This window comes from Salmo salar, chromosome 05, assembly GCF_965601325.2.
Source record: "Salmo salar chromosome 05, fSalSal1, whole genome shotgun sequence".
Lineage (NCBI taxonomy): Eukaryota > Metazoa > Chordata > Actinopteri > Salmoniformes > Salmonidae > Salmo > Salmo salar.
In genome coordinates this window covers 37583576-37610000 of record NC_138295.1, presented here as the reverse complement: position 1 = coordinate 37610000, position 26425 = coordinate 37583576, and the positions used below count along the sequence as shown (strand labels likewise).

General features: G+C 43.6%; 1 protein-coding gene across 5 annotated transcripts in view; it reads left to right on the top strand.

Moving 5' to 3' along the window:
- The window catches only part of LOC106604783 (amyloid beta precursor protein binding family B member 2), a 42998-nt gene that overhangs the window by 9116 nt on the left and 7457 nt on the right, over positions 1-26425 (top strand). For all 5 annotated transcript variants that reach the window (XM_082975189.1, XM_082975190.1, XM_014199815.3 and 2 more), the window contains exons 5-9: positions 276-361; positions 539-596; positions 1433-1579; positions 2349-2476; positions 25756-25870. In XM_082975189.1, coding sequence (XP_082831315.1) covers positions 276-361; positions 539-596; positions 1433-1579; positions 2349-2476; positions 25756-25870 — 534 coding nt within the window. The remainder of the gene's footprint in view (positions 1-275; positions 362-538; positions 597-1432; positions 1580-2348; positions 2477-25755; positions 25871-26425) is intronic.

Here is a 26425-nt window from a genome sequence, read left to right as displayed (position 1 = left end):
CTCCCTCTCTCTCTCTCTCTCCCCTCTCTCTATCTCCCGCTTTCTCCCTCTCCCTCCCTCTCTCTCTATCTCCCTCCCTCCCTCCCTCCCTCCCTCCCTCCCTCCCTCCCTCCCTCCCTCCCTCCCTCCCTCCCTCCCTCCCTCCCTCCCTCTCTCTCTCTCTCCCTCCCTCTGTCTCCCTCTCTCTCTCTCTCTCCCTCCCTCTATCTCCCGCTTTCTCCCTCTCCCTCCCTCCCTCCCTCCGTCCCTCTCTCTCTCTCTCTCTCTCTCTCTAGGAGTTGAAGGACTACCCAGTCTATCCTGACCCCAGCCTGAAAGCTTTTGAAGGAGCTACTCTCCGTTATGCCTCACTGAGACTGCAGTAAAACACACATCACAAAAAATACACACACACATACACACCCAAACACACAGACATACACAGTATTTACCAGACATTCAGTAAAGCCTGTATTTCTGGTTGGCCCATTATCACATTTCTCCTTGCCTTTTCACACTTTGCTGATGTCTTTGCTCATGGTTTTCTCTCCCTCTGTAGCCCTGCCCAGTTAGATACAGTGGACCTCAACAGTGCCTGCACTGACCCAGAGGGACAGGTGAGAATTCATGAATCACTGATTGTACAAGGTTGGATTTGGTCGAAAACAATGGGATGCTAACCATGCTGTCACCTATCCAGTGTTCACGGAGGGAAGGAAGGAGGTAATGTGCTGTCCATTGAGATGATCTCTTTCTCTGTGGCACTGCCACCTATTGGTAGTTTGGTGAACTACTGCCCAGTGCCAAGGCTCTGTGGCTGAATGGGAGGTTTTGGTGCCCCCTGCTGGATTAATGGTGTATGTACATGCTCCCCAACAGAGAAGGAGGGGGGGGGCACACATAATACATTCTAGTTTGATGAGGAGGACTGTTGGTAGTGAGAATGAAGAGAAGGTAAAGAGAGGGAGGAGAAAAAGAGGAGGAAGAGAGGAAGGATTTAGAGAGAAAACAATTAGGCCTAATGCACCTGTGACCATGCTGACTGGGAATTGCTCTGTTGAACGTTCCACACAACTTAATCGGATGATGCAACCTTTCAAAAGTGCCGGTGTGCGCGTGCGTTTGTGTACATCTGTGTGTGTTGCAGTCTGTGTGCATGTTTGTCCCTGTGTGAGAGTTGGAACAAAAGCCCGGGGTCTGTCCCTAAAGAGAAGAATAATGCATTGTGGTGCTCTGAGGGAGGGCTGGCTCTGGGCTGCACTGAGCCACACTGCCTATTATATTTCATACACTGTCACAATACTCTCACACTCTCCTCTGCAAGTCCCCTGGACCTTATACAAACACAATTTAAAGAGAACGTTTTTCTATGTCAGGGGAGGTGTGCCGTTGTGTGTGTTTTTTGTATTAGTGTTTATTAATTCATTGCTCCAACTATTTGTGTGTATCTCAGTCGTTCCCAGTGCGTTCCCTGGGCTGGGTGGAGATGGCAGAGAGAGACCTGACAGAGGGGAGGAGCAGTGTGGCTGTCCATCACTGTATCAGGCAGTTGTCGTACTGTAGGAGGGACATACGAGACTCGGCAGGGGTCTGGGGAGAGGTGAGGACCTGTGTGTGTGGGGGGGTATGCGTGGGTATGTGCGTGGGGGTGTGCATGGTGTGTTGCTTCCGTCCCTGTCCTCGCCCCAACTTGGCCTTGAACCAGGCAACCTCTGAACACATCAACAACTGCCTCCCATGAGGCGTCGTTACATATCGGTCCACAACAGAGCAAAGGAAACAACTACTTCAAGGTCTCAGAGCGAGCGACGTCCCCGATTGGAACGCTACTAACGCGCACCGCTAACTAGCTAGCCATTTCCCACCGGTTACACAAGCTTGCGTGCATTCGCTTGTGTGCGTGCGTGTGTGTATGCACTTTGTGACATACATAGTTCTAGGACGCGCCATACAGATACAATTTGATTGATTGATGTATTGATTGATTGATGTATTGATTGATTGATGTATTGATGTATTGATTGATTGGTGTATTGATTGATGTATTGATTGATTGATGTATTGCTTGATTGATGTATTGATTGATTGATTGATTGGTGTATTGATTGATGTATTGATTGATTGATGTATTGCTTGATTGATGTATTGATTGATTGATTGATGTATTGATTGATTGATGTATTGATTGATTGATGTATTGATTGATTGATTGATTGATTGATCTATTGATTGATGTATTGATTGATTGATGTATTGATTGATGTATTGATTGATTGATGTATTGATTGATGTATTGATTGATGTATTGATTGATTGATTGATTGATTGATCTATTGATTGATTGATTGATGTATTGATCGTCCCATCAGGGTAAAGGCATGCTGCTGGTGCTGCAGGACCGTGATCTGACCCTGGTCCACCCGGACGACCGCAGCATGCTCCACTCTCAGCCAATCAGCAGCATCCGTGTGTGGGGCGTCGGCCGAGACCATGACAGGTGAGGAAGACAGAGGGACATGTCTTATAGGATAGGATGAACTTTAATGTCCCCGAGGGGAAAATGATCTCTCACAATAAATGTGTGGGAAATACACCATACCCCTGTATTACAGCTGTGGCACACCTAGTGAATGAATATCCTTTATTGCGTCTATTACACCTAGTGAATATGCTGTATTGCTGTATTACACCTAGTAGAACACCTAGTGAATATGCTGTATTGCTGTATTACACCTAGTAGAACACCTAGTGAATATGCTGTATTGCTGTATTACACCTAGTGAATATGCTGAATTGCTGTATTACACCTAGTGAATATGCTGAATTGCTGCATTACACCTAGTAGCACACCTAGTGAATATGCTGTACTGCTGTGTTACACCTAGTAGCACACCTAGTGAATATCCTCTTTGCTGTATTACACCTAGTAGCACACCTAGTGAATATTCTTTATTATATATATTACACCTAGTAGAACACCTAGTGAATATCCTTTATTACATCTATTACACCTAGTGAATATCCTTTATTACATCTATTACACCTAGTGAATATCCTTTATTACATCTATTACACCTAGTGAATATCCTTTATTACATCTATTACACCTAGTGAATATCCTTTATTACATCTATTACACCTAGTAGCACACCTAGTGAATATCCTTTATTACATGTATTACACCTAGTGAATATCCTTTATTACATCTATTACACCTAGTGAATATCCTTTATTACATGTATTACACCTAGTGAATATCCTTTTTTACATGTATTACACCTAGTGAATATGCTATATTGCTGTGTTACACCTAGTGAATATGCTGTATTGCTGTATTACACCTAGTAGAACACCTAGTGAATATCCTCTTTGCTGTATCACACCTAGTAGAACACCTAGTGAATGTGCTGTATTGCTGTATTACACCTAGTAGAACACCTAGTGAATATGCTGCATTGCTGTATCACATCTAGTAGCACACCTAGTGAATATCCTTTATTACATCTATTACACCTAGTAGCACACCTAGTGAATATTCTGTATTGCTGTTATACGCCTAGTGAATATGCTGTATTGCTGTATTACACCTAGTAGCACACCTAGTGAATAACCTTTATTACATCTATTACACCTAGTAGCACACCTAGTGATTAGCCTCTTTGCTGTATTACACCTTGTAGCACACCTAGTGAATGTCCTGTATTGCTGTATTACACCTAGTAGCACACGTAGTGAATATCCTCTTTGCTGTATTACACCTAGTAGCACACCTAGTGAATATCCTATATTGCTGTATTACACCTAGTAGCACACCTAGTGAATATCCTCTTTGCTGTATTACACCTAGTAGCACACCTAGTGAATATTACCTGTATTGCTGTGTTACACCTAGTGAATATCCTTTATAACATATTTTACACCTAGTAAATATGCTGCATTGCTGTATTACACCTAGTAGCACACCTAGTGAATATGCTGTATTGCTGTATTACACCTAGTGAATATGCTGTATTGCTGTATTACACCTAGTAGAACACCTAGTGAAAATGCTGTTTTGCTGTATTACACCTAGTAGAACACCTAATTAATATTCTGTATTACACCTAGTGAATATGCTGTATTGCTGTATTACACCTAGTAGCACACCTAGCGAATATGCTGTATTGCTGTATTACACCTAGTAGCACACCTAGTGAATATTCTTTATTATATATATTACACCTAGTAGCACACCTAGTGAATATCATTTATTACATCTATTACACCTATTAGCACACCTAGTGAATATCCTTTATTACATCTATTACACCTATTAGCACACCTAGTGAATATCCTTTATTACATCTATTACACCTAGTAGCACACCTAGTGAATATCCTCTGCTGTATTACACCTAGTAGCACACCTAGTGAATATGCTGTATTGCTGTGTTACACCTAGTGAATATGATGTATTGCTGTGTTTCACCTAGTAGCACACCTAGTGAATATCCTCTTTGCTGTATTACACCTAGTAGCACACCTAGTGAATATCCTTTATTACATCTATTACACCTAGTAGCACACCTAGTGAATATCCTCTGCTGTATTACACCTAGTAGCACACCTAGTGAATATGCTGTATTGCTGTGTTACACCTAGTAGCACACCTAGTGAATATCCTCTGCTGTATTACACCTAGTAGCACACCTAGTGAATATGCTGTATTGCTCTATTACACCTAGTAGCACACCTAGTCATCGTCCACTCCGTCCTCCGTCCCCTCCCCCGTTGACCTTCTGTGGACAGGTTTGGCATGAAGAGGAGGAGGAGAGGGAGGAGGAGAGGGGGGAGGAGAGTGAGGGAGGAGGAGAGGTGGGAGGAGGAGAGGGGGAGGAGAGGGAGGGAGGAGGAGAGGGGGAGGAGGAGAGGGAGGGAGGAGGAGAGGGGGGAGGAGAGGGAGGGAGGAGGAGAGGGGGAGGAGAGGGAGGGAGGAGGAGAGGGGGAGGAGAGGGGGAGGAGGAGAGGGAGGAGGAGAGGGAGGAGGGAGGGAGGGAGGAGGAGAGGGGGAGGAGGAGAGGGAGGGAGGAGGAGAGGGGGAGGAGAGGGAGGGAGGGAGGAGGAGAGGGAGGGAGGGAGGAGAGGGAGGGAGGGAGGAGGAGAGGGGGAGGAGGAGAGGGAGGGAGGAGGAGAGGGGGAGGAGAGGGAGGGAGGGAGGAGGAGAGGGGGAGGAGGAGAGGGAGGAGGAGAGGGAGGGAGGAGGAGAGAGGGAGGAGGAGAGGTGGGAGGAGGAGAGGGAAGAGGCATTAGCTGTAAATGTCTCCTACACACATCATTCATATTTTACTATATACAAGTCCTACTCCTTTCGTCGATAAAAAAAAATGATTGCGTGTTTGTGTGAACGGGTATGTGTGTGTGGGGGGCGCGCGACGTGTTGATATATACGCATATTTTAGCGCTAGTGTGTGTCTCTACCACAGTGTTGAATTGGTAGTTCTGTCGTCCCCGTTAACTATCAGACCTGTACCTGCTCTGAAGTTACAACTGGACATAGCTCATTGACTGGTCACGTCCCCTTTAACGTGTTTTAAACCAGGGGTGGCCACCCCGGCAAAAAAACTAATCTGAACTCATCATGAGGGTGCCCAGTTGTTCGCTGTTGGAACACCCAGGCCCGCTCAATAGATGCCAGAGTGATTGATGCCGTTTCCTTCCCACTCCTGGTCTGATCGGGGCCCAGTACAATGTCTCTCTTTACCCACGAGTCATCACTTCTCTCCAGCGGTGGACTAGCAGGATGGAGCTGTCTGTCTGTCTGTCTGTCTGTCTGTCTGTCTGTCTGTCTGTCTGTAAAGAGTAACTATGGGAGGGACACTCTCCACCCTGGAATCATCACTCACACATCTGTTCATACACCAGATTTAGCTGTAGTTCTTCCTCTCTCTCTTCCTCTCCTTCTTTTTCTCTCTTCTTTTTTGGAATTTTCCTCTAGTACTTGATTTTCTCTCCCTCCATCCCTCTGACAATCCCTTTGCTTCATTCTCTCCTTCGTCCTTCTTCCATCTCCCTCCCCATCTCTCCTCCCCTGCCATCTTCTCCTTTTTATCTTTATACCCCCCCCCCCCCCCCATCTCTCACTCACTCTCTCTCTCCCTCTCCCCTCTGTCTTTCATTAGCATGGTTAGGCACACCTGCTGGAATACCGCTCCTGTTCCTCCTATAGATCCCTCCCTCCACCCCTCCCCCCTCCGTCCCTCCCCAGCAGCCAATAAATCTCTCCCTAGCCACTCCTCACAGCGATGCCCAGCGACCATGTTCACCCCTCACCCCTGCATAATGCTGAATATGTTCAAGCTGTTCACTGTCTGTATGTACAGCCATTTAGGGCACAGAGCAGTGCAGACAGACCTGCAGTTGTCGTTTTATGCTGTGGTATAAACTACGCATTACATTATATACTGTACATATTGTCATTTTAATAGGCCATGCCTTAGGTGCATTGTGTACACAGACACACACGCGCGCACACACACACTAACACATAAATCAACCCCTCTCTCTCTCACACACACACACACAAGTGTATATATTAGTTTGGCACCAGTGGTGTCGGGGTGCAGTTTGGCTTTGTCTCAGTCAGGAGAACACACATCAGATCAGAGCGGTGTGATGTATAAATGATCAAAGAACAGACAACAGCGGGAGGGACATCGCTCTCTCTCTCTCTCTCTCTCTCTCTCTCTCTCTCTCTCTCTCTCTCTCTCCTCTCTCTCTCTCTCTCTCTCTCTCTCTCTCTCTCTCTCTCTCTCTCTCTCTCTCTCTCTCTCTCCTCTTCTCTCTCTCTCCTCTCCTCTCTCTCTCTCTCTCTCTCTCTAATCTCTCTCAGTCCATCTCTCCTAGTCCTATCCACTGACAGGAGAGCGCTACATCTCTGTGTGTCTCCACCACCCGGTCTCTCCCTCAGCCACCCACCCACCTAGCATAGCCATGCTGTTCAATATGTGATGGGATCTTAGGAGTGTTCACCCATGTGCTTCAGTGTGCTCCTTTTTTCACCCCCTACTCTCCCCTCTCGCTCCCTCTCTCTCTCTCTCTCTCTCTCTCTGGGTGTTCAGAATTGGGTCAGCTACATGTGTGCTTGGTAGGTGGTCTGTAGATCTTCCCTCATTTAAAACTGAAACCCACTTGACTGAAATGCTGCCTCATTTTCAACTCTTATCACTCTCCCCTGCAGACCTAATAGCACTGCATAGTCTGCCATCAGACCACTGCATAGTCTGCTGCACAGACCACTGCATTGGCCATAAAACGTCCCACTTTACAGACAGAATTCCTACACTAGTCTGAGCTATACTCAATTGAATACACCATAGAGGTTTTTATTTTGACGTCGACTTAACTTTGCCCCAGCTCTGCCTCAGGCTGTATCGATGATGGTGTGTGTGTGTGTGTGTGTGTGTGTGTGTGTGTGTGTGTGTGTGTGGTGCGTGCGACGGATTTTGTGTATAGTGTGTCTCCCCCCCTCCTCCTGCCCTGGGTGTTGAGGGAGCTCTTTTGGGTGTGTGTGTCGACGTGTATCGCTGCTGTAAACAGCGTGATGGTGCAGGGAGGTAATTAGGGCCAGACATTAGACATTACACATTCATGTTAGCACCAATGGCTGTTCTCTTTCTCTCTCTCTCTCTCTCTCTCTCCTCTCTCTCTCTCTCCCTCTCTCCCTCTCTCTGTCACTGAGATGCACAGTACATGCTTTATCACCACACCACATGCTGTATTCCTAAACTTCTACCATAATATAGTCTCTAGCAGTGGTTTCTCTTTATATTGTAAAGTACATGCTTTATCAGTGGAGAAATATATTGTAGTGGAGGAGGCAGTGTAGCGATCCTCTTTAGTGAGTCTGTCCCTACGTTCGCTAGAATATATTCTAGATCAGTGGTTCTCTACTGCTTTTGCCTCGGGACCCAAATTGAACCAGGTTGTCTCAGTCGCGATCCAGTATGCTTTCGTATGTTTCCAAAATTACATCTGGAAAACTATGTTCAATGCTGTATTGATAATAAATGTACCAATTATATGACACAGGAACAACAGTTCCACCTTTTTCATTGTCATTAATTCCATTTTGCCCCTAGTCTTGATGAACAATGTTAAGCGAACTGGTTTGAGACCACAACATCAACCAAAGCCTTTAAATAGCGCAGCCAATAACGCTACATTGAAAATACTGTGATTATTAAATTATTAACAAAATATATAGGTTCATTATCATTTCTACACACTTTCTACCTAGTTTTAGTTGTTTAAGTTCAGACTGGAGTATTTTTCATTTTAAAAAAAATTATACAAATGTTTTTTTTTTTAATTACTCGAAACCAATTCAAAACCTCCCTGGACCGAAATTTGGGTCACCACCCGCCAGCTGGGAATCACTGTTGGAGATATCAATAGAACAGATCAACCCAACCAATCGATGTAGGTTGGAGAACACATCAGCAGAATGCAATAAGGTATTCCAGTTTGTGGGGAGACGCACCGTGTTATATCTTTACTGATAATGTTGTAGGAGAGAAAGCATTTCTTCCACCCACTCACCCGTATAGCTACAAAGCGTTTTAGTATTCTCTTTATGGTGAGTATAAAGGACATGATTGGGAGTGTGTTAAAAGGGTCTAATAACTAATTTAGAGACAAATTATTTATTCACATGGTTGGCTTTCACTCTTGTTGCTAGATTACAGTGCTCGTCCATTCACTAAAACTAGACCATAGTTGGTGTGAAACTGGGGTCAACCTGAATCAAACCAGAGTCGAAGCAGATTGAAAGCAGAGTCAAACCAGATTGAAAGCAGTTCAATGAGAATCGAGATAGATTTAAAAACAGAGTTAAAGGAGAGTCAATACAGATTGAAAGCAGAGTCAAACCAGATTGAAAGCAGTCCAATGAGAATCGAGATTGTTTTTAAATCTGAGTTAAAGGAGAGTCAATACAGATTGAAAGCAGAGTCAAACCAGATTGAAAGCAGGTGTCTATGCCTTCACTCTCCTGGCCCCTCCGACCCTCACACCGCTGTGTACGTGACTGTGTCACGGTCAGAACACTTCTTTTATTTACATGATCATTTACATAATCATTATTTGCATGGCCATCATTAGCATACCTAACATCATTTGCATAACGGCTGGCACTTTGGATACAGTCTGTGAAGCTGTTTGATAATTGCGGTCTGTGTGAAGTGTGTGTAATGGTGCTGTACATGCAGTGTGTGTGTGCGTGTGTGTGGACGTGTTTAACTATTCTTGTGGGGACCAGAAGTCCCCACGAGATTAGTAAACAAACAAAAATGGAACCAACTGGGGACATTTTGTTAGTCCCCATGAGCTCAAATGCTATTTCTAGGGGGTTTAGGGTTAAGGTTAGAATTAGTGTTAGAATTACGTTAAGAGTTAGGGTTAGGAGCTAGGGTTAGTTTTAGGGTTAGGGTTAGAAGCTATGGTAGGTTTAGGTTTAGGATTAAGATTAGGTTTTTGGGTTAAGGTTAGGGTTAATAGGATTTTGAATGGGACTGAATTGTGTGTCCCCACAAGGTTAACTGTACAAGACTGTGTGTGTGTGTGTGTGTGTGTGTGTGTGTGTGTGTGTGTGTGTGTGTGTGTGTGTGTGTGTGTGTGTGTGTGTGTGTGTGTGTGTGTGTGTGTGTGTGTGTGTGTGTGTGTGTGTGTGTGTGACAGATGTCAGACAGGCTCTTATAAATGATACTAGGGTTAAGGAAGCAGTAGATGAACTACAGTAAACTGAAGTTCCTGCAGGTAAAGGGAGTTACAGTCGTAATTGTACAATGACAGCTATATGGTTATGGTAACCGTTGACTTGCTTCCATTCAGCCACAAGAGCATTAGTTAGGTCGAGCATTGATGTTGGGCGATTAGGACCGACTCGCAATCGACGTTCCAATTCATCCCAAAGGTGCTTGATGGGTTGAGGTCAGGGCTCTCTGCAGGCCAGTTAAGTTCTTCCACACCGATCTCGACAAACCATTTCTGTATGGACCTCGTTTTCTGCATGGGGTATTGTCATGCTGAAACAAGAAAAGGCCTTTCCCAAGATTTCCTTTCACTGGAAGTAAGGGACCTATCCCGAACCATGAAAAACAGCTACAGACCATTATTCCTCCTCCACCAAACTTTACAGTTGGCACTATGCATTCGGGCAGGTAGCGTTCTCCTAGCATCCGCCAAACCCAGATTTGTACGTCGGACTGCCAGATGGTGAAGCGTGATTCACCACTCCAGAGAATGCGAAACTGCTCCAGAGTCAAATGGCGTTGAGCTTTACACCACTCCAGCCGACGCTTTTTATTGTGCATGGCCATGGAAACCCACTTCATGAAGCTCCCGACTAACATGACTTTGCTTCCAGAGACAGTTTGGAACTCGGTAGTGAGTGTTGCAACCGAGGACAGACGATTTTTACTCCTAATGCACTTTAGCACTCAAAGGTTTCGTTCTGTGAGCTTGTGTGGCCTACCACTTCATGGCTGAGCCGTTGTTGCTCCTAGACATTTCCACTTCACAATAACAGCACGTACAGTTGACAAGGGGCAGCTCTAGCAGGGTAGAAATTTGACAAACTGACTTGTTGGAAAGGTGGCATCCTATGACGGTGCCACATTGAAAGTCACTGAGCTCTTCAGTAAGGCCATTCTATTTACAATGTTTTCCTATGGAGATTGCATGGCTGTGCTCTTGATTTTATACACCTGTCAGCAACGGGTGTGGCTGAAATAGCTGAATCCACTAATTTGAAGGGGTGTCCACATACTTTTGTGTATATAGTGTACCAATCACTCATTGCAGGCAATTTTTGCTGATATCATTCATTACGATAAGTAGCCTATACTAGAGAAATGTCAAGTTTGAAATGAAATAAGTGTGCTAATATGGGTGATTGTTAATGGGACAACTGATGGCTACAATCGTCAAAGTAGTAGTGGTAGTAGTAGTAGTAGTGGTGGTGGTGGTGGTGGTAGTAGTAGTGGTAGTATGGATTTTTGCACATATTCACCTAGCTCTTTTCCATCCCTCTTCCTCCTGTCCCCTGGTTCCTCCCTAGTTCCCTCCTAGTTCCTCCAGTCCAACCCACTCCATCACTGCAGCGAGGGGAGCCCAGTGAGATCTCCATTACCTGAATGTCTCTCTCTCTCTCTCTCTCTGATGGCTGCTGTGACACTGGGGTTCACAGCTAACTGATCCTTAATGTGATAGTGACTGACTGGGGAGGGATAAAACCACCTCTCTCTAACTGGGAAAGGGTTGCGCTTCAGTCAGGTGTATTGGTTAACTGTAATGGGGTTTCACAACTGTGTCGGCTCAACACTTTAGCAAATTAAATTTTTGTGTCTGCGTGCACCCGTGCTGCCTGCCTTTCAAGTGTTGTGTGTGTGTGTGTGTGTGTGTGTGTGTGTGTGTGTGTGTGTGTGTGTGTGTGTGTGTGTGTGTGTGTGTGTGTGTGTGTGTGTGTGTGTGTGTGTGTGTGTGTGTGTGTGTGTGTGTGTGTGTGTGTGTGTGTGTGTGTGTGAGAGAGAGAGAGAGAGAATGGGTTGGCCACCTGCAGTGAGGAGATGTGGTAGAAACAGCAGTAGGGATGTCTCTCTGTACACCCGTTTGAACCAGGGAGCAGCTGTTGCTCCTGCTGCCTATCTCACTAGCTCTCTCTGTTCTCAACTAATGCTGCCTCTCTTTCTGTTCTCTACTAATACTGCCTAGCTCTCTCTGTTCTCAACTAATGCTGCCTCTCTTTCTGTTCTCTACTAATACTGCCTAGCTCTCTCTGTTCTCAACTAATGCTGCCTCTCTCTCGGTTCTCTACTAATACTGCCTAGCTCTCTCTGTTCTCTACTAATACTGCCTAGTTCTCTCTGTTCTCTACTAATACTGCCTAGCTCTCTCTGTTCTCAACTAATGCTGCCTCTCTTTCTGTTCTCTACTAATACTGCCTAGCTCTCTCTGTTCTCAACTAATGCTGCCTCTCTTTCTGTTCTCTACTAATACTGCCTAGCTCTCTCTGTTCTCAACTAATGCTGCCTCTCTCTCTGTTCTCTACTAATACTGCCTAGCTCTCTCTGTTCTCTACTAATACTGCCTAGTTCTCTCTGTTCTCTACTAATACTGCCTAGCTCTCTCTGTTCTCAACTAATGCTGCCTCTCTTTCTGTTCTCTACTAATACTGCCTAGCTCTCTCTGTTCTCTACTAATACTGCCTAGCTCTCTCTGTTCTCTACTAATACTGCCTAGTTCTCTCTGTTCTCTACTAATACTGCCTAGCTCTCTCTGTTCTCAACTAATGCTGCCTCTCTTTCTGTTCTCTACTAATACTGCCTAGCTCTCTCTGTTCTCTACTAATACTGCCTAGCTCTCTCTGTTCTCAACTAATGCTGCCTCTCTTTCTGTTCTCTACTAATACTGCCTAGCTCTCTCTGTTCTCTACTAATACTGCCTAGTTCTCTCTGTTCTCTACTAATACTGCCTAGCTCTCTCTGTTCTCAACTAATACTGCCTAGCTCTCTCTGTTCTCAACTAATGCTGCCTCTCTTTCTGTTCTCTACTAATACTGCCTAGCTCTCTCTGTTCTCAACTAATGCTGCCTCTCTTTCTGTTCTCTACTAATACTGCCTAGCTCTCTCTGTTCTCTACTAATACTGCCTAGCTCCCTCTGTTCTCTACTAATACTGCCTAGCTCTCTCTGTTCTCTACTAATACTGCCTAGCTCTCTCTGTTCTCTACTAATACTGCCTAGCTCTCTCTGTTCTCTACTAATACTGCCTAGCTCTCTCTGTTCTCTACTAATACTGCCTAGTTCTCTCTGTTCTCTACTAATACTGCCTAGCTCTCTCTGTTCTCAACTAATGCTGCCTCTCTTTCTGTTCTCTACTAATACTGCCTAGCTCTCTCTGTTCTCTACTAATACTGCCTAGTTCTCTCTGTTCTCTACTAATACTGCCTAGCTCTCTCTGTTCTCTACTAATACTGCCTAGCTTCTCTCTGTTCTCTACTAATACTGCCTAGCTCTCTCTGTTCTCAACTAATACTGCCTAGCTCTCTCTGTTCTCAACTAATGCTGCCTCTCTTTCTGTTCTCTACTAATACTGCCTAGCTCTCTCTGTTCTCTACTAATACTGCCTAGCTCTCTCTGTTCTCTACTAATACTGCCTAGCTCTCTCTGTTCTCTACTAATACTGCCTAGCTCCCTCTGTTCTCTACTAATACTGCCTAGCTCTCTCTGTTCTCTACTAATACTGCCTAGCTCTCTCTGTTCTCTACTAATACTGCCTAGCTCTCTCTGTTCTCTACTAATACTGCCTCTCTTTCTGTTCTCTACCAATACTGCCTAGATCTCTCTGTTCTCTACTAATACTGCCTAGCTCTCTCTGTTCTCTACTAATACTGCCTAGATCTCTCTGTTCTCTACTAATACTACCTAGCACGCTCTGGTCTCTACTAATACCATCTAGCTCTCTCTGGTCTCTAGTAATACTGCCTAGCTTTCTCTGGTCTCTACTAATACTGTCTAGATCTCTCTGGTCTCTGAGAATGCTACCTAACATACAGTGCCTTCAGCAAGTATTCATACCCCTTGACTTATTCCACATTCAGTTGTGTTACAGCCTCAATTCAAAATTGATTAAATAGATTTTTGTTCTCGCATGTCTACACATAATACCCCTTAATGACAAAGTGAAAACATGTTTTTAGAAATGTTTGCTAATTTAGTATTCACACCCATTTGCTATGACACTCCAAATTTAGCTCAGATTTGTCCAATTTCCGACAGCTTGATTGGAGTCCACCTGTGGCCAATTCAATTCTTTGGACATGATTTAGAAATAAACGTATCTCTCTACAGTACATTCCAAAAGTATTCAGACCCCTTGACTTTTTCCACATTTTGTTATGTTATAGCCTTATTCAAAAATAGATTCCATTTTTTTCCTTCATCTTCTACACACAATTCCCCATAATGACAAAGCGAAAATCATTTTTTAGAAAAACTATTTCAATCTTGGTTTCATCAGACCAGAGAATCTTGTTTCTCATGGTCTGAGAGTACTTTAGGTCCCTTTTGGCAAACTCCAAGCGGGTTGTCATGTGCCTTTTACTGAGGAGTGGCTTATGTCTGGTCACTACCATAAATGCCTGATTGGTGGAGTACTGCAGAGATGGTTGTCATTCTGGAAGGTTCTCCCATCTCCACAGAGGAACTTTGGAGCTCTGTCAGAGTGACCATCGAGTTCTTTGTCCCCTCCCTGACCAAGGCCCTTCTCCCTCGATTGCTCATTTTGGCCGGGCGAGTCTGGGTGGTTCCAAACTTCTTCCATTTAATAATGATGGAGAGCACTGTGTTCTTTGGAACTTTCAATCCTGCAGAAATGTTTTGGTACCCTTCCCCAGATGTGTGCCTCAACACAATCCTGTCTCGGAGCTCTACGGACAATTCCTACGACCTAATGGATTGGTTTTTGCTCTGACATACACTGGTCAACTGTGGAACCTTATATAGACAGGATGATCAATGGAAACAGAATGCACCTGAGCTCAATTTTGAGTCTCATATACTTATTTTGGGTCTGAATACTTATGTAAATAAGGTATTTCTGTTTTTTATTATACATTTGCAAACATTTATAAAAACCTGTTTTCTCTTTGTCATTATGGGGTATTGTGTGTAGATTGATCAGGAAAAACATTTTAGAATAAGGCTGTAACGTAACAAAATGTGGAAAAAGTCAAGGGGTCTGAATACTTTCCGAATGCCCTGTATAAAGGTCCCACTGTTGACAGTGGATGTCAGAGCAGAAACTACACCATGAAGTCTAAGGAACTGTCCGTAGATCTCCGAGATAGAATTGTGAGGCATACAGTTGAAGTCGGAAGTTTACATACACTTAGGTTGGAGTCATTAAAACTTGTTTTTCAACCACTCCACACATTTCTTATTAACAAACTATAGTTTTGGCAAGTCGGTTAGGACATCTACTTTGTGCATGACACAAGAAATGTTTCCAACAATTGTTTACAGACAGATTATGTCACTTATAATTCACTGTATCACAATTCCAGTAGGTCAGAAGTTTACATACACTAAGTTGACTGTGCCTTTAAACAGCTTGGAAAATTCCAGAAAATTATGTCATGGCTTTAGAAGCTTCTGATAGGCTAATTGACATCATTTGAGTCAATTGGAGGTGTACCTGTTGATGTATTTCAAGGCCTACCTTCAAACTCAGTGTCTGTTTGCTTGACATAATGGGAAAATCAAAAGAAATCAGCCAAAACCTCAGAAAAACAATTGTAGACCTCCACAAGTCTGGTTCATCCTTGTGAGCAATTTCCAAACCCCTAAAGGTACCACGTTCATCTGTACAAACAATAGTAGGCAAGTTTAAACACCATGGGACCAAGCAGCCGTCATACCGCTCAGGAAGGAGATCTATTCTTCCTAGAGTACTTTGGTGCGAAAAGTGCAAATCAATCCCAGAACAACAGCAAAGGACCTTGTGAAGATGCTGGAGGAAACAGGTACAAAAGTATCTAAATCCATAGTAAAACGAGTCCTATATCGACATAACCTGAAAGGCCGCTCAGCAAGGAAGAAGACACTGCTCCAAAACCGCATAAAAAAAGCCAGACTACGGTTTGCAACTGCACATGGGGACAAAGATTGTACGTTTTGGAGAAATGTCCTCTTGTCTGATGAAACAAAAATAGAACTGTTTGGCCATAATGACCATCGTTATGTTTGGAGGGAAAAGGGGGAGGCTTGCAAGCCGAAGAACACCATCCCAACCGTGAAGCACGGGGGTGGCAGCATCATGTTGTGAGGGTGCTTTGCTGCAGGAGGGTCTGGTGCACTTCACAAAATAGATGGCATGATGAGGATGGAAAATTATGTGGATATATTGAAGCAACATCTCAAGACATCAGTCAGGAAGTTAAAGTTTGGTCGCAAATGGGTCTTCCAAATGGACAGTGACCCCATGCATACTTCCAAATTTGTGGCAAAATGGCTACAGCAAGGAGGCCTACAAACCTGACTCAGTTACACCAGCTCTGTCAGGAGAAATGTGTCAAGATTCACCCAACTTATTGTGGGAAGCTTGTGGGAGGCTACCCGAAACGTTTGACCCAAGTTAAACTATTTAAAGGCAATGCTACCAAATACTAATTGAGTGTATGTGAACTTCTGACCCACTGGGAATGTGATGAAAGAAATAAAAGCTGAAATAAATCATTCTCTCTACTATTATTCTGACATTTCACATTCTTAAAATAGTGGTGATCCTAACTGACCTAAGACAGGGAATATTTACTAGGATTAAATGTCAGGAATTGTGAAAAACCGAGTTTAAATGTATTTGGCTAAGGTGTATGTAAACTTCCGACTTCAACTGTGTATCTGGGGAAGGTTATAAAACAATTTCTAGAGTGTTGAAAGTTTCCAAGAGCACAGTGGTCTTCATCATTGTAGAGTTCATTTGCTGAGATGGGAGAACCTGCCAGAAGGACAACAGTCTCTACAGAACTTCACCAATCTGGGTTTTATGAGAGAGTGGCCAGAAGGAAGACATTCCTGAGAAAAGGGCACATGACCGCATGCTTGGAGTTTGCAAACACTTGTAAACTCTGAGAGCACAAGGCAAACGATTCTGTGGTCTGATGAGACAAAAATGTAACTCTTTGGCCTGAATGCAAAGCGCTGTGTCTGGAGAAAACCAGGCACAGCTCATCACCCGACTAACACCATCCCTACCGTGAAGCATGGTGGTGGCAGCATCATACTATGGGGATGTTTTTCAGGGACTGGGAGACTGGTAAGGATAGAGGGAACAATGAATGGAGCCAAATACAGGCAAATCCTTGATGAGAACCTGCTTCAGTGTGCAAACACCCTTACACTGCGGCAAAGATTTATATTCCAACAGGACAATGAGCCCAAGCATACAGCAAAAGCAACGCTGGAATGGCTTCAAAACAAGAAAGTGAAAGTCCTTGAGTGACCCAGCCAAAGCCCAGACTTGAATCCCATTGAAAATCTGTGGAAAGACTTGAAGATTGCTTTTCACCGCCGCTCCCCGTCTAACTTAACAGAGCTTGAGAAAATCTGCAGGGAAGAATGGGGTAAAGTCCCCAAATCTATATGTGCAAAGCTGATACAGACATACCCAAGACGACTCAAAGCTGTTATCTCCACCAAAGGTGCTTCTTCAAAGTATTGACTCAGGGGTGTGAATACTTATGTAAAAGGATTTCTGTATATCATTTTCAATACATTTGCTAAACTTTCAAAAAATATGTTTTGACTGTCATTATGGGGTATTGTGTTCAGATGGGTGAGAATTGTTATTTATTTTATATGTTCTGTCTCTACTAATACTGCTTGGCTCTCTCTGGTATCTACTAATATTGCCTAGCTTTCTCTGGCCTCTACTAATGCTGCCTATCTCTCTCTCTCGCTCTGCTGTGTTCAGTGATAAGTGGAGTGGATCACGAAAGCCAGGAGATTGATTCATTTAAGCAGGGAGTCCCATTGAGACCAGGGTCTCTTTTGCAAGGGAGCCCTGCATGACAAACACAAAGGTGTAGTGGGTTCACACTCAAAAAGATGTCTCATAAAGCTTACCTCATTTATTTCATCAATTTTGAATTCAGGCTGTAACACAACAATATGTGGAACAAGTCATGGGGTACGAATACTTTGTGAACGCGCTCTCTTTCTGTTCTCTACTAATACTGCCTAGCTTTCTCTGATCTCCACTAATACTGCCTAGCTTTCCAGTGGTGTAAAGAACTTAAGTAAAAATACTTTAAAGTACTACTTAAGTAGTTTTTTGGGGGTATCTCGACTTTACTATTTATATTTCTGACAACTTTTACCTTTACTTAACTACATTCCTAAAGAAAAGAATGTACTTTTTACTCCATACATTTTCCCTGACACCCAAAAGTACTTGTCACATTTTCAGTGCTTAGCAGGACAGGGAAATGGTCCAATTCACGCCCTTATAAGAGAACATCCCTGCTCATTCCTACTGCCTCTGATTTGGCAGACTCACAAAACACAAATGCTTCATTTGTAAATTATGTCTGAGTGTTGGCGTGCGCCCCTGACTATCCGTAAATTTTAAAAACAAGAAAATTGTGCCGTCTGGTTTGCCTAATATAAGGAATTCCAAATAATTTATAATTTTACTTTTGATACTTAAGTATATTTAAAACCAAATACTTTTAGACTTTTACTCAAGTAGTATTTTACTGGGTGACTTTAGTAATTTCCTGTTGAGGTGTCTTTACTTTTTTCTCAAGTATGACGATTGGGCAGTGGTGGAAAAAGTACATAATTGTCATACTTGAGTAAAAGTAAAGATACTTTAGTAGAAAATTACTCAAGTAAAAGTGGAAGTCACCCAGTAAAATACTACTTGAGTAAAAGTCTAAAAGTATTTTGTTTTAAGTATACTTAAGTATCAAAAGTAAAAGTATAAGTAATTTAAAATTCCTTATATTAAGCAAACCAGACGTCACCGTTTTCTTGTTTTTTTTATTTACGGATAGCCAGGTGCACACTCCAACACTCAGATATCATTTACAAACGAAGCATGTGTTTAGTGAGTCCACCAGATCAGAGGCAGTAGGGATGACCAGGGATGTTCTCTTGATAAGTGCGTGAATTGGACCATTTTCCTGTCCTGCTAAGAATTCAAAATGTAACGAGTACTTTTGGGTGTCAAGGAAAATGTATGGAGTAAAAAGTACATTATTCTCTTTAGGAATGTAGTGGAGTAAAAGTAAAAGTTGTCAAAAATACAAATAGTAAAGTACAGATAACCCAAAAAAAGACTTAAGTAGTACTTTACACCACTGCAATTTGGTACTTTTTCCACTACTGTAGCTTTCTCTGGTCTCTACTAATACTGCCTAGCTTTCTCTGGTCGTTACTAATACTGACTAGCTTTCTCTGGTCGTTACTAATACTGCCTAGCTTTCTCTGGTCTCTACTAATACTGCCTAGCTTTCTCTGGTCCTTACTAATACTGCCTAGCTTTCTCTGGTCCTTACTAATACTGCCAAGCTTTCTCTGGTCTCTACTAATACTGCCTAGCTTTCTCTGGTCCTTACTAATACTGCCAAGCTTTCTCTGATCCTTACTAATACTGCCTAGCTTTCTCTGGTCTCTACTAATACTGCCTAGCTTTCTCTGGTCCTTACTAATACTGCCAAGCTTTCTCTGGTCGTTACTAATTCTGCCTAGCTTTCTCTGGTCCTTACTAATACTGCCTAGCTTTCTCTGGTCTCCTCCAATACTGCCTAGCTTTCTCTGGTCGTTACTAATACTGCCTAGCTTTCTCTGGTCGTTACTAATACTGCCTAGCTTTCTCTGGTCTCCACCAATACTGCCTAGCTTTCTCTGGTCTCCACCAATACTGCCTAGCTTTCTCTGGTCTCCACCAATACTGCCTAGCTTTCTCTCTCTCACTGCTGTGTTTAATGATAAGTGGATCATGAAAGCCAGGAGATTGATTTATTTAAGCAGTCCAATTAAGACCAGGGTCTTATTTACAAGGGAGCCCTGCATGTCAAGACAAGCAGCAAATACACATTAAAAGTTACAGACACAAATACTTCAATCAGGACGGATAGAAAACACACAAAAAATACAAAAACACAATTATTTTAAAATAGATATATAATCCTCTACCAATAATCTAAACTGCCCAAAAGGCACCGATGCATCCAACTGTTGGGTATTCTGAAGATTGTTCCATAAGAGGTGTAAAATAAAATAAAAGCTGTGTTACCTAGAGTGGGAGAAAAAAGTATTTGATCCCCTGCTGATTTTGTACGTTTGCCCACTGACAAAAAAAGGATCCGTCTATAATTTTAATGGTAGGTTTATTTGAACAGTGAGAGACAGAATAACAACAACAAAAAATCCAGAAAAAAACGCATGTCAAAAATGTTATAAATTGATTTGCATTTTAATGAGGGAAATAAGTATTTGACCCCCTCTCAATCAGAAAGATTTCTGGCTCCCAGGTGTCTTTTATACAGGTAACAAGCTGAGATTAGGAGCACACTCTTAAAGGGAGTGCTCCTAACCGCAGCTTGTTACCTGTAAAAAAGACACCTGTCCACAGAAGCAATCAATCAATCAGATTCCAAACTCTCCACCATGGCCAAGACCAAAGGGCTCTCCAAGGATGTCAGGGACAAGATTGTAGACCTACACAAGGCTGGAATGGGCTACAAGACCATCGCCAAGCAGCTTGGTGAGAAGGTGACAACATTTGGTGTGATTATTCGCAAATGGAAGAAACACAAAAGAACTGTCAATATCCCTCGGCCTGGGGCTCCATGCAAGATCTCACCTCGTGGAGTTGCAATGATCATGAGAACGGTGAGGAATCAGCCCAGAACTACACGGGAGGATCTTGTCAATGATCTCAAGGCAGCTGGGACCATAGTCACCAAGAAAACAATTGGTAACACACTACGCCGTGAAGGACTGAAATCCTGCAGCGCCCGCAAGGTCCCCCTGCTCAAGAATACATATACATGCCCGTCTGAAGTTTGCCAATGAACATCTGAATGACTTAGAGGACAACTGGTGAAAGTGTTGTGGTCAGATGAGACCAAAATGGAGCTCTTTGGCATCAACTCAACTCGCTGTGTTTGGAGGAGGAGGAATGCTGCCTATGACCCCAAGAACACCATCTCCACCGTCAAACATGGAGGTGGAAACATTATGCTTTGGGGGTGTTTTTCTGCTAAGGGGACAGGACAACTTCACCGCATCAAAGGGGCGATGGACGGGGCCATGTACTGTCAAATCTTGGGTGAGAACCTCCTTCCCTCAGCCAGGGCATTGAAAATGGGTCGTGGATGGGTATTCCAGCATGACAATGACCCACAACACACGGCCAAGGCAACAAAGGAGTGGCTCAAGAAGAAGCACATTAAGGTCCTGGAGTGGCCTAGCCAGTCTCCAGACCTTAATCCCACAGAAAATCTGTGGAGGGAGCTGAAGGTTTGAGTTGCCAAACGTCAGCCTCGAAACCTTAATGACTTGGAGAATATCTGCAAAGAGGAGTGGGACAAAATCACTCCTGAGATGTGTGCAAACCTGGTGGCCAACTACAAGAAACGTCTGACCTCTGTGATTGCCAACAAGGGTTTTGCCACCAAGTACTAAGTCATGTTTTGTAGAGGGGTCAAATACTTATTTCCCTCATTAAAATGCAAATCATTTTACAACATTTTTGACATGCGTTTTTCTGGATTTTTTTGTTGTTATTCTGTCTCTCACTGTTCAAATAAACCTACCATTAAAATTATAGACTGATCATTTCTTTGTAAGTGGGCAAACGTACAAAATCAGCAGGGGATCAAATACATTTTCCCCCAATGTAAATCTGTAGTGACCATAGCAGCGGGAGGCAGGGGTGCTGAGAGTAAATCACAATTAGAAAATATATATATATATTTTTTAAGTAAGTGCACTAGGCCTTTATTACACCGGAACGCCCGCCGGGAAATTGGATAGAGATTAGGTAGGAGAGAGATTAGGTAGGAGAGAGATTAGGTAGGAGAGAGATTAGGGGGGAGAGAGAGAGAAGTGGAAAGTAGAGAGATGGAAGGAAGATTAAAAGGGTAATGGATGAACGGAGGATGAAAGAGAAAAAAGAGGGGGAAAGGTAGAGGGAAATGAGGTGAAACGAGTGAATATGAGAGAGAGAGAGAGGGAGGGAGAGACGGAGAGGGAGAGGGGATGAGAGCGAAGCAAGCGTTCGGTTGCATATAACGGCAGGTTTAGTGTGTGTGTTGTGTTGTGTGTGTGTGTGTTGTGTTGTCTGTGTGGGTGTTTGTGTCGGCATGTCAAACAGCAGAGGTGTGATGTGTCATAATGGAGTGGGAACGCTAAGCTCTGCCGCTGAAATGAAAAGTATACAGAGCTGAAGCTTCGACACACACACACACACACACACACACACACACACACACACACACACACACACACACACACACACACACACACACACACACACACACACACACACACACACACACACACACACACACGGCTCAGGGAATGGAGACACCTTCTGATTGGGACCAAAGAGCATCCTCTGTGATCACCCCAGAATATTTAATGTAATAACAGTGTCTTTTACATTCTTTACTCTTTCTTTCTTTCATTTTTTTTCCCTCTCTCTCCCCTCCCTCTTTCTCCCTCTCTCCTTCCCTCTGCTTCCCTGGACCCAGGGAAAGGTAAATGGTTGCTGTGTGCTCCACGTATTGCCTTTTGCCTTTTCTTTTAACCATTGTGTCAAGTCCTCCATTTTACCTGCAGTCACACGCCTCTTCAGCTGTCTGGGGAGTGACAGACAGACAGCAGAAAGCCTGTCGCTTTCAGGTCGCAACAGGCCGTTTTTATCTCGATACTGCATCTGTGTTTCTGTTTCTGCTCTCAAAAGACGTTAAACGCGATATATGAGGAGTTTGTAATATAGACGCAAGGTCACTGTACTCTGCAGCTTGTGTGACAGAATGCTTAAGGCCTCTACTCAGTCGATTCGGCGGTAGAATTTTAAAGGTAATTTCCGATTGAGCCGACATATGCGGCGTTTACCGCGAATGCAGTCTCCGCTAAAGCGGGAACACTGCCTTTAAATTTCAATCACGCTGGAAAGCTGAACTCCCGCGAAGCGGATTGAATCGAGCTCTAAATGTACACACACACGCAGTCAAAACGCACACAATTCTCTACGCTGGACAGGAACCTAGTATTATTGACCCAAAGTGGGCTGGTAATGGACTCATAATCAGAGTGGACCACTGTGATAAACACTGAGTGTCCCTAGGTGTGTGTGTGTGTGTGTGTGTGTGTGTGTGTGTGTGTGTGTGTGTGTGTGTGTGTGTGTGTGTGTGTGTGTGTGTGTGTGTGTGTGTGTGTGTGTGTGTGTGTGTGTGTGGTGTGTGTGTGTTCGATTCACAGCTGCACCTGTGGCTCTGCACTGCTCCCCTGCATGGCCCCTCAGCATGGTTCCACTCCCCAGCTCTCTCTCCTTCATCTGACATTCTTTCTTTATCACTTCGTCCATGGTTTCTTGGATACCCGCTCTACACTATACTCTGGGATGATTCTCTGTTGATGGTGTGTGTGTACATGATGTGTGGATGACAGGTGTTGTATTTCATCCCCATCCCACTATCAGTATATTGTGTTACTCAATCCCCCCATCCCCACACGTGTCTCTGTTCTTTCCCTCTGTCTATCTATCTCTTTCTTTCTTTCTTTCTTTCTTTCTTTCTTTCTTTCTTTCTTTCTTTCTTTCTTTCTTTCTTTCTTTCTTTCTTTCTTTCTTTCTCTTTCTCTCTCTCTCACTGGGAGTCACTGCCTCCACTCTGGCATGTGGCAACTGTCTGAAGATTTCAGCATGGCATTTCATCATTTCCTTTACCCTTAGGCAATGGGGCACATTATGTGCGTGTGTGTGTGTGTGTGTGTGAGTGTGTGTGTGAGTGTGTGTGTGTGTGCGCACCGCTGAGAAGACACTTCTCTTCTTAAAACAGTGAATGATAATACAGTACGATAATAACTGTTCACTGAGGATAGGGAAGCACTCATCATTTGTCATCTATGGAAACAAGTGAACAAAGTAGCTTATTTTTATACTTCAACCATACATTGCATGTCAGGGTAATGTACCATACATTGCATGTCAGGGTAATGTACCATACATTGCATGTCAGGGTAATGTACCATACATGCATGTCAGGGTAATGTACCATACATTGCATGTCAGGGTAATGTACCATACATTGCATGTCAGGGTAATGTACCATACATTGCATGTCAGGGTAATGTACCGTACATTGCATGTCAGGGTAATGTACCATACATTGCATGTCAGTGTAATGTACCGTACATTGCATGTCAGGGTAATGTACCATACATTGCATGTCAGTGTAATGTACCGTACATTGCATGTCAGGGTAATGTACCATACATTGCATGTCGGAAAGTATTTAAACCCCTTCACTTTTTCCACATTTTGTTACGTTACAGCCTTATTCTAAAATGGATTAAATGAATAAACATCCTCAGCAATCTACACACAATACCGAATAATGACAAAGCGAAAACAGGTTTTTACAAATTTACAAAAAAACAGAAATAACTTATTTACATAAGTATTCAGACCCTTTGCTATGAGACTCGAAATTGAGCTCAGGAGCATCCTGTTTACATTGATCATCCTTGAGATGTTTCTACAACTTGATTGGAGTCCACCTGTGGTAAATTCAATTGATTGGACATGATTTGGAAAGACATACACCTGTCTATATAAGGTCCCACAGTTGACAGTGCATGTCAGAGCAAAAATCAAGCCATGAGGTCAAAGGAATTGTCCGTACAGCTCCGAGATAAGATTGTGTCGAGGCACAGATCTGGGGAAGGGTACCAAAACATTTCTGCAGCATTGAAGGTCCCCAAGAACACAGTAGCCTCCATCATTTTTAAATGGAAGAAGTTTGGAACCACCGAGACTCTTCCTAGAGCTGGCCACCCGGCCAAACTGAGCAATCGGGGGAGAAGGGCCTTGGTCAGGGAGGTGAGCAAGAACCCGATGGTCGCTCTGACAGAGTTCTAGAGTTCCTCTGTGGAGATGGGAGAACCTTCCAGAAGGACAACCATCTCTGCAGCACTCCACCAATCAGGCCTTTATGGTAGAGTGGCCAGACGGAAGCCTAAATAGGCACAACAGCCCTCTTGGAATTTGCCAAAAGGCACCTAAAGACTCTCAGACCATGAAAAAACAAGATTCTCTGGTCTGATGAAACCAAGATTCAACTCTTTGGCCTGAATGCCAAGTGTCACGTCTGAAGGAAACCTGGCACCATCCCTACGGTGAAGCATGGTGGTGGTAGCATCATGCTGTAGGGGTGTATTTCAGCGGCAGGGACTGGGAGACTAGTCAGGATTGAGGTAAAGATGAACGGAGCAAAGTACAGAGATATCCTTGATGAAAACCTGCTCCAGTGTGCTCAGAACCTCAGACTGGGGCAACGGTTCACCTTCCAACAGGACAACGACCCTAAGCTCACAGCCAAGACAATGCAGGAGTGGCTTCGGGACAAGTCCCTGAATGTCCTTGAGTGGCCCAGCCAGAGCCCGGACTTGAACCCAATTGAACATCTCTGGAGAGACGACGCTCCCCATCTAACCTGACAGAGCTTGAGAGGATCTGGAGAGAAGAATGGGAGACACTCCACAAATACAGGTGTGCCAAGCTTGTAGCGTCATACCCAAGAAGACCCAAGGCTGTAATTGCTGCCAAAGGGGCTTCAACAAAGTACTGAGTAAAGGGACTGAATACTTATGTAAATGTGATATATCTTTTTTTTATATATATATATATAAATTAGCAAACATTCTTAAAACCTGTTTTTGCTTTGTCATTATGGGGTATTGTGTGTAGATTGATGAGGGGGAAAAAACTATTTAAACAATGTTTGAATAATAATAATAACAAAATGTGGAAAAAGTCAAGGTGTCTGAATTTCATAGTAGTAGTAGTAGTGGAAACTTCTGTATACTATCACATGCCTTTCACCAAAATTCATAATGTCAAAATATACAGATGCTAATCTAATTTATTTCATTACCTGCCATATACATACATATAAATATGACACGTATTCATGTCTCATATGATATCTTCTATCCGTTCTATAGGGACTTTGCCTATGTGGCGAGAGACAAAAACACACGGGTGTTGAAATGCCATGTGTTTCGATGTGATACCCCTGCAGAAGCCATAGCAACGAGTCTCCACGAAATCTGTTCCAAGGTGAGTGGGCCTGCCGTTCCAGACCGAGGAAGTAGATACAAACAGACAGTACATTCTCACGGAAATGCTCTGTCCATTGAATTCAAGTCGAGGGAGTGGAAAGAAGTACACACCTCATTTTGATCACGTTACAATCCGGCTTGCAGTATGTGTACCCGCCACCAACATCACCATTAGATCTGCCCTGGGGCGGGCGGTTGTGAGGTTGAGGGGAAGGGGGGAGTGTTTTAACCCCACTAAGGAAGTGCTAGCCCTGAAAGGCGGAAACTACGTTCGTTATGTAGCGGTGGCGAGGAGAGACTGCTAAAACGGTTACTACTCATTCCCAGTCCCTGCTGAATGTCCTGTTCCTCATGAATGTATCATGCACATGGAGACTAGACCAGTTTCACTGTTCTAGACACTGACAGCTTCAACGGTCTGTAGGCTTTAGACCAGGCATGACCTTGAAAAAGGACAATTCACTCAGCAAAATAAAGATAGTGTTCTTGTCTGTCGTTTGTGATCTGCATTCTGATAGAGAGATGGTGACCCACTTTGGAAAAAAAGCTCTTA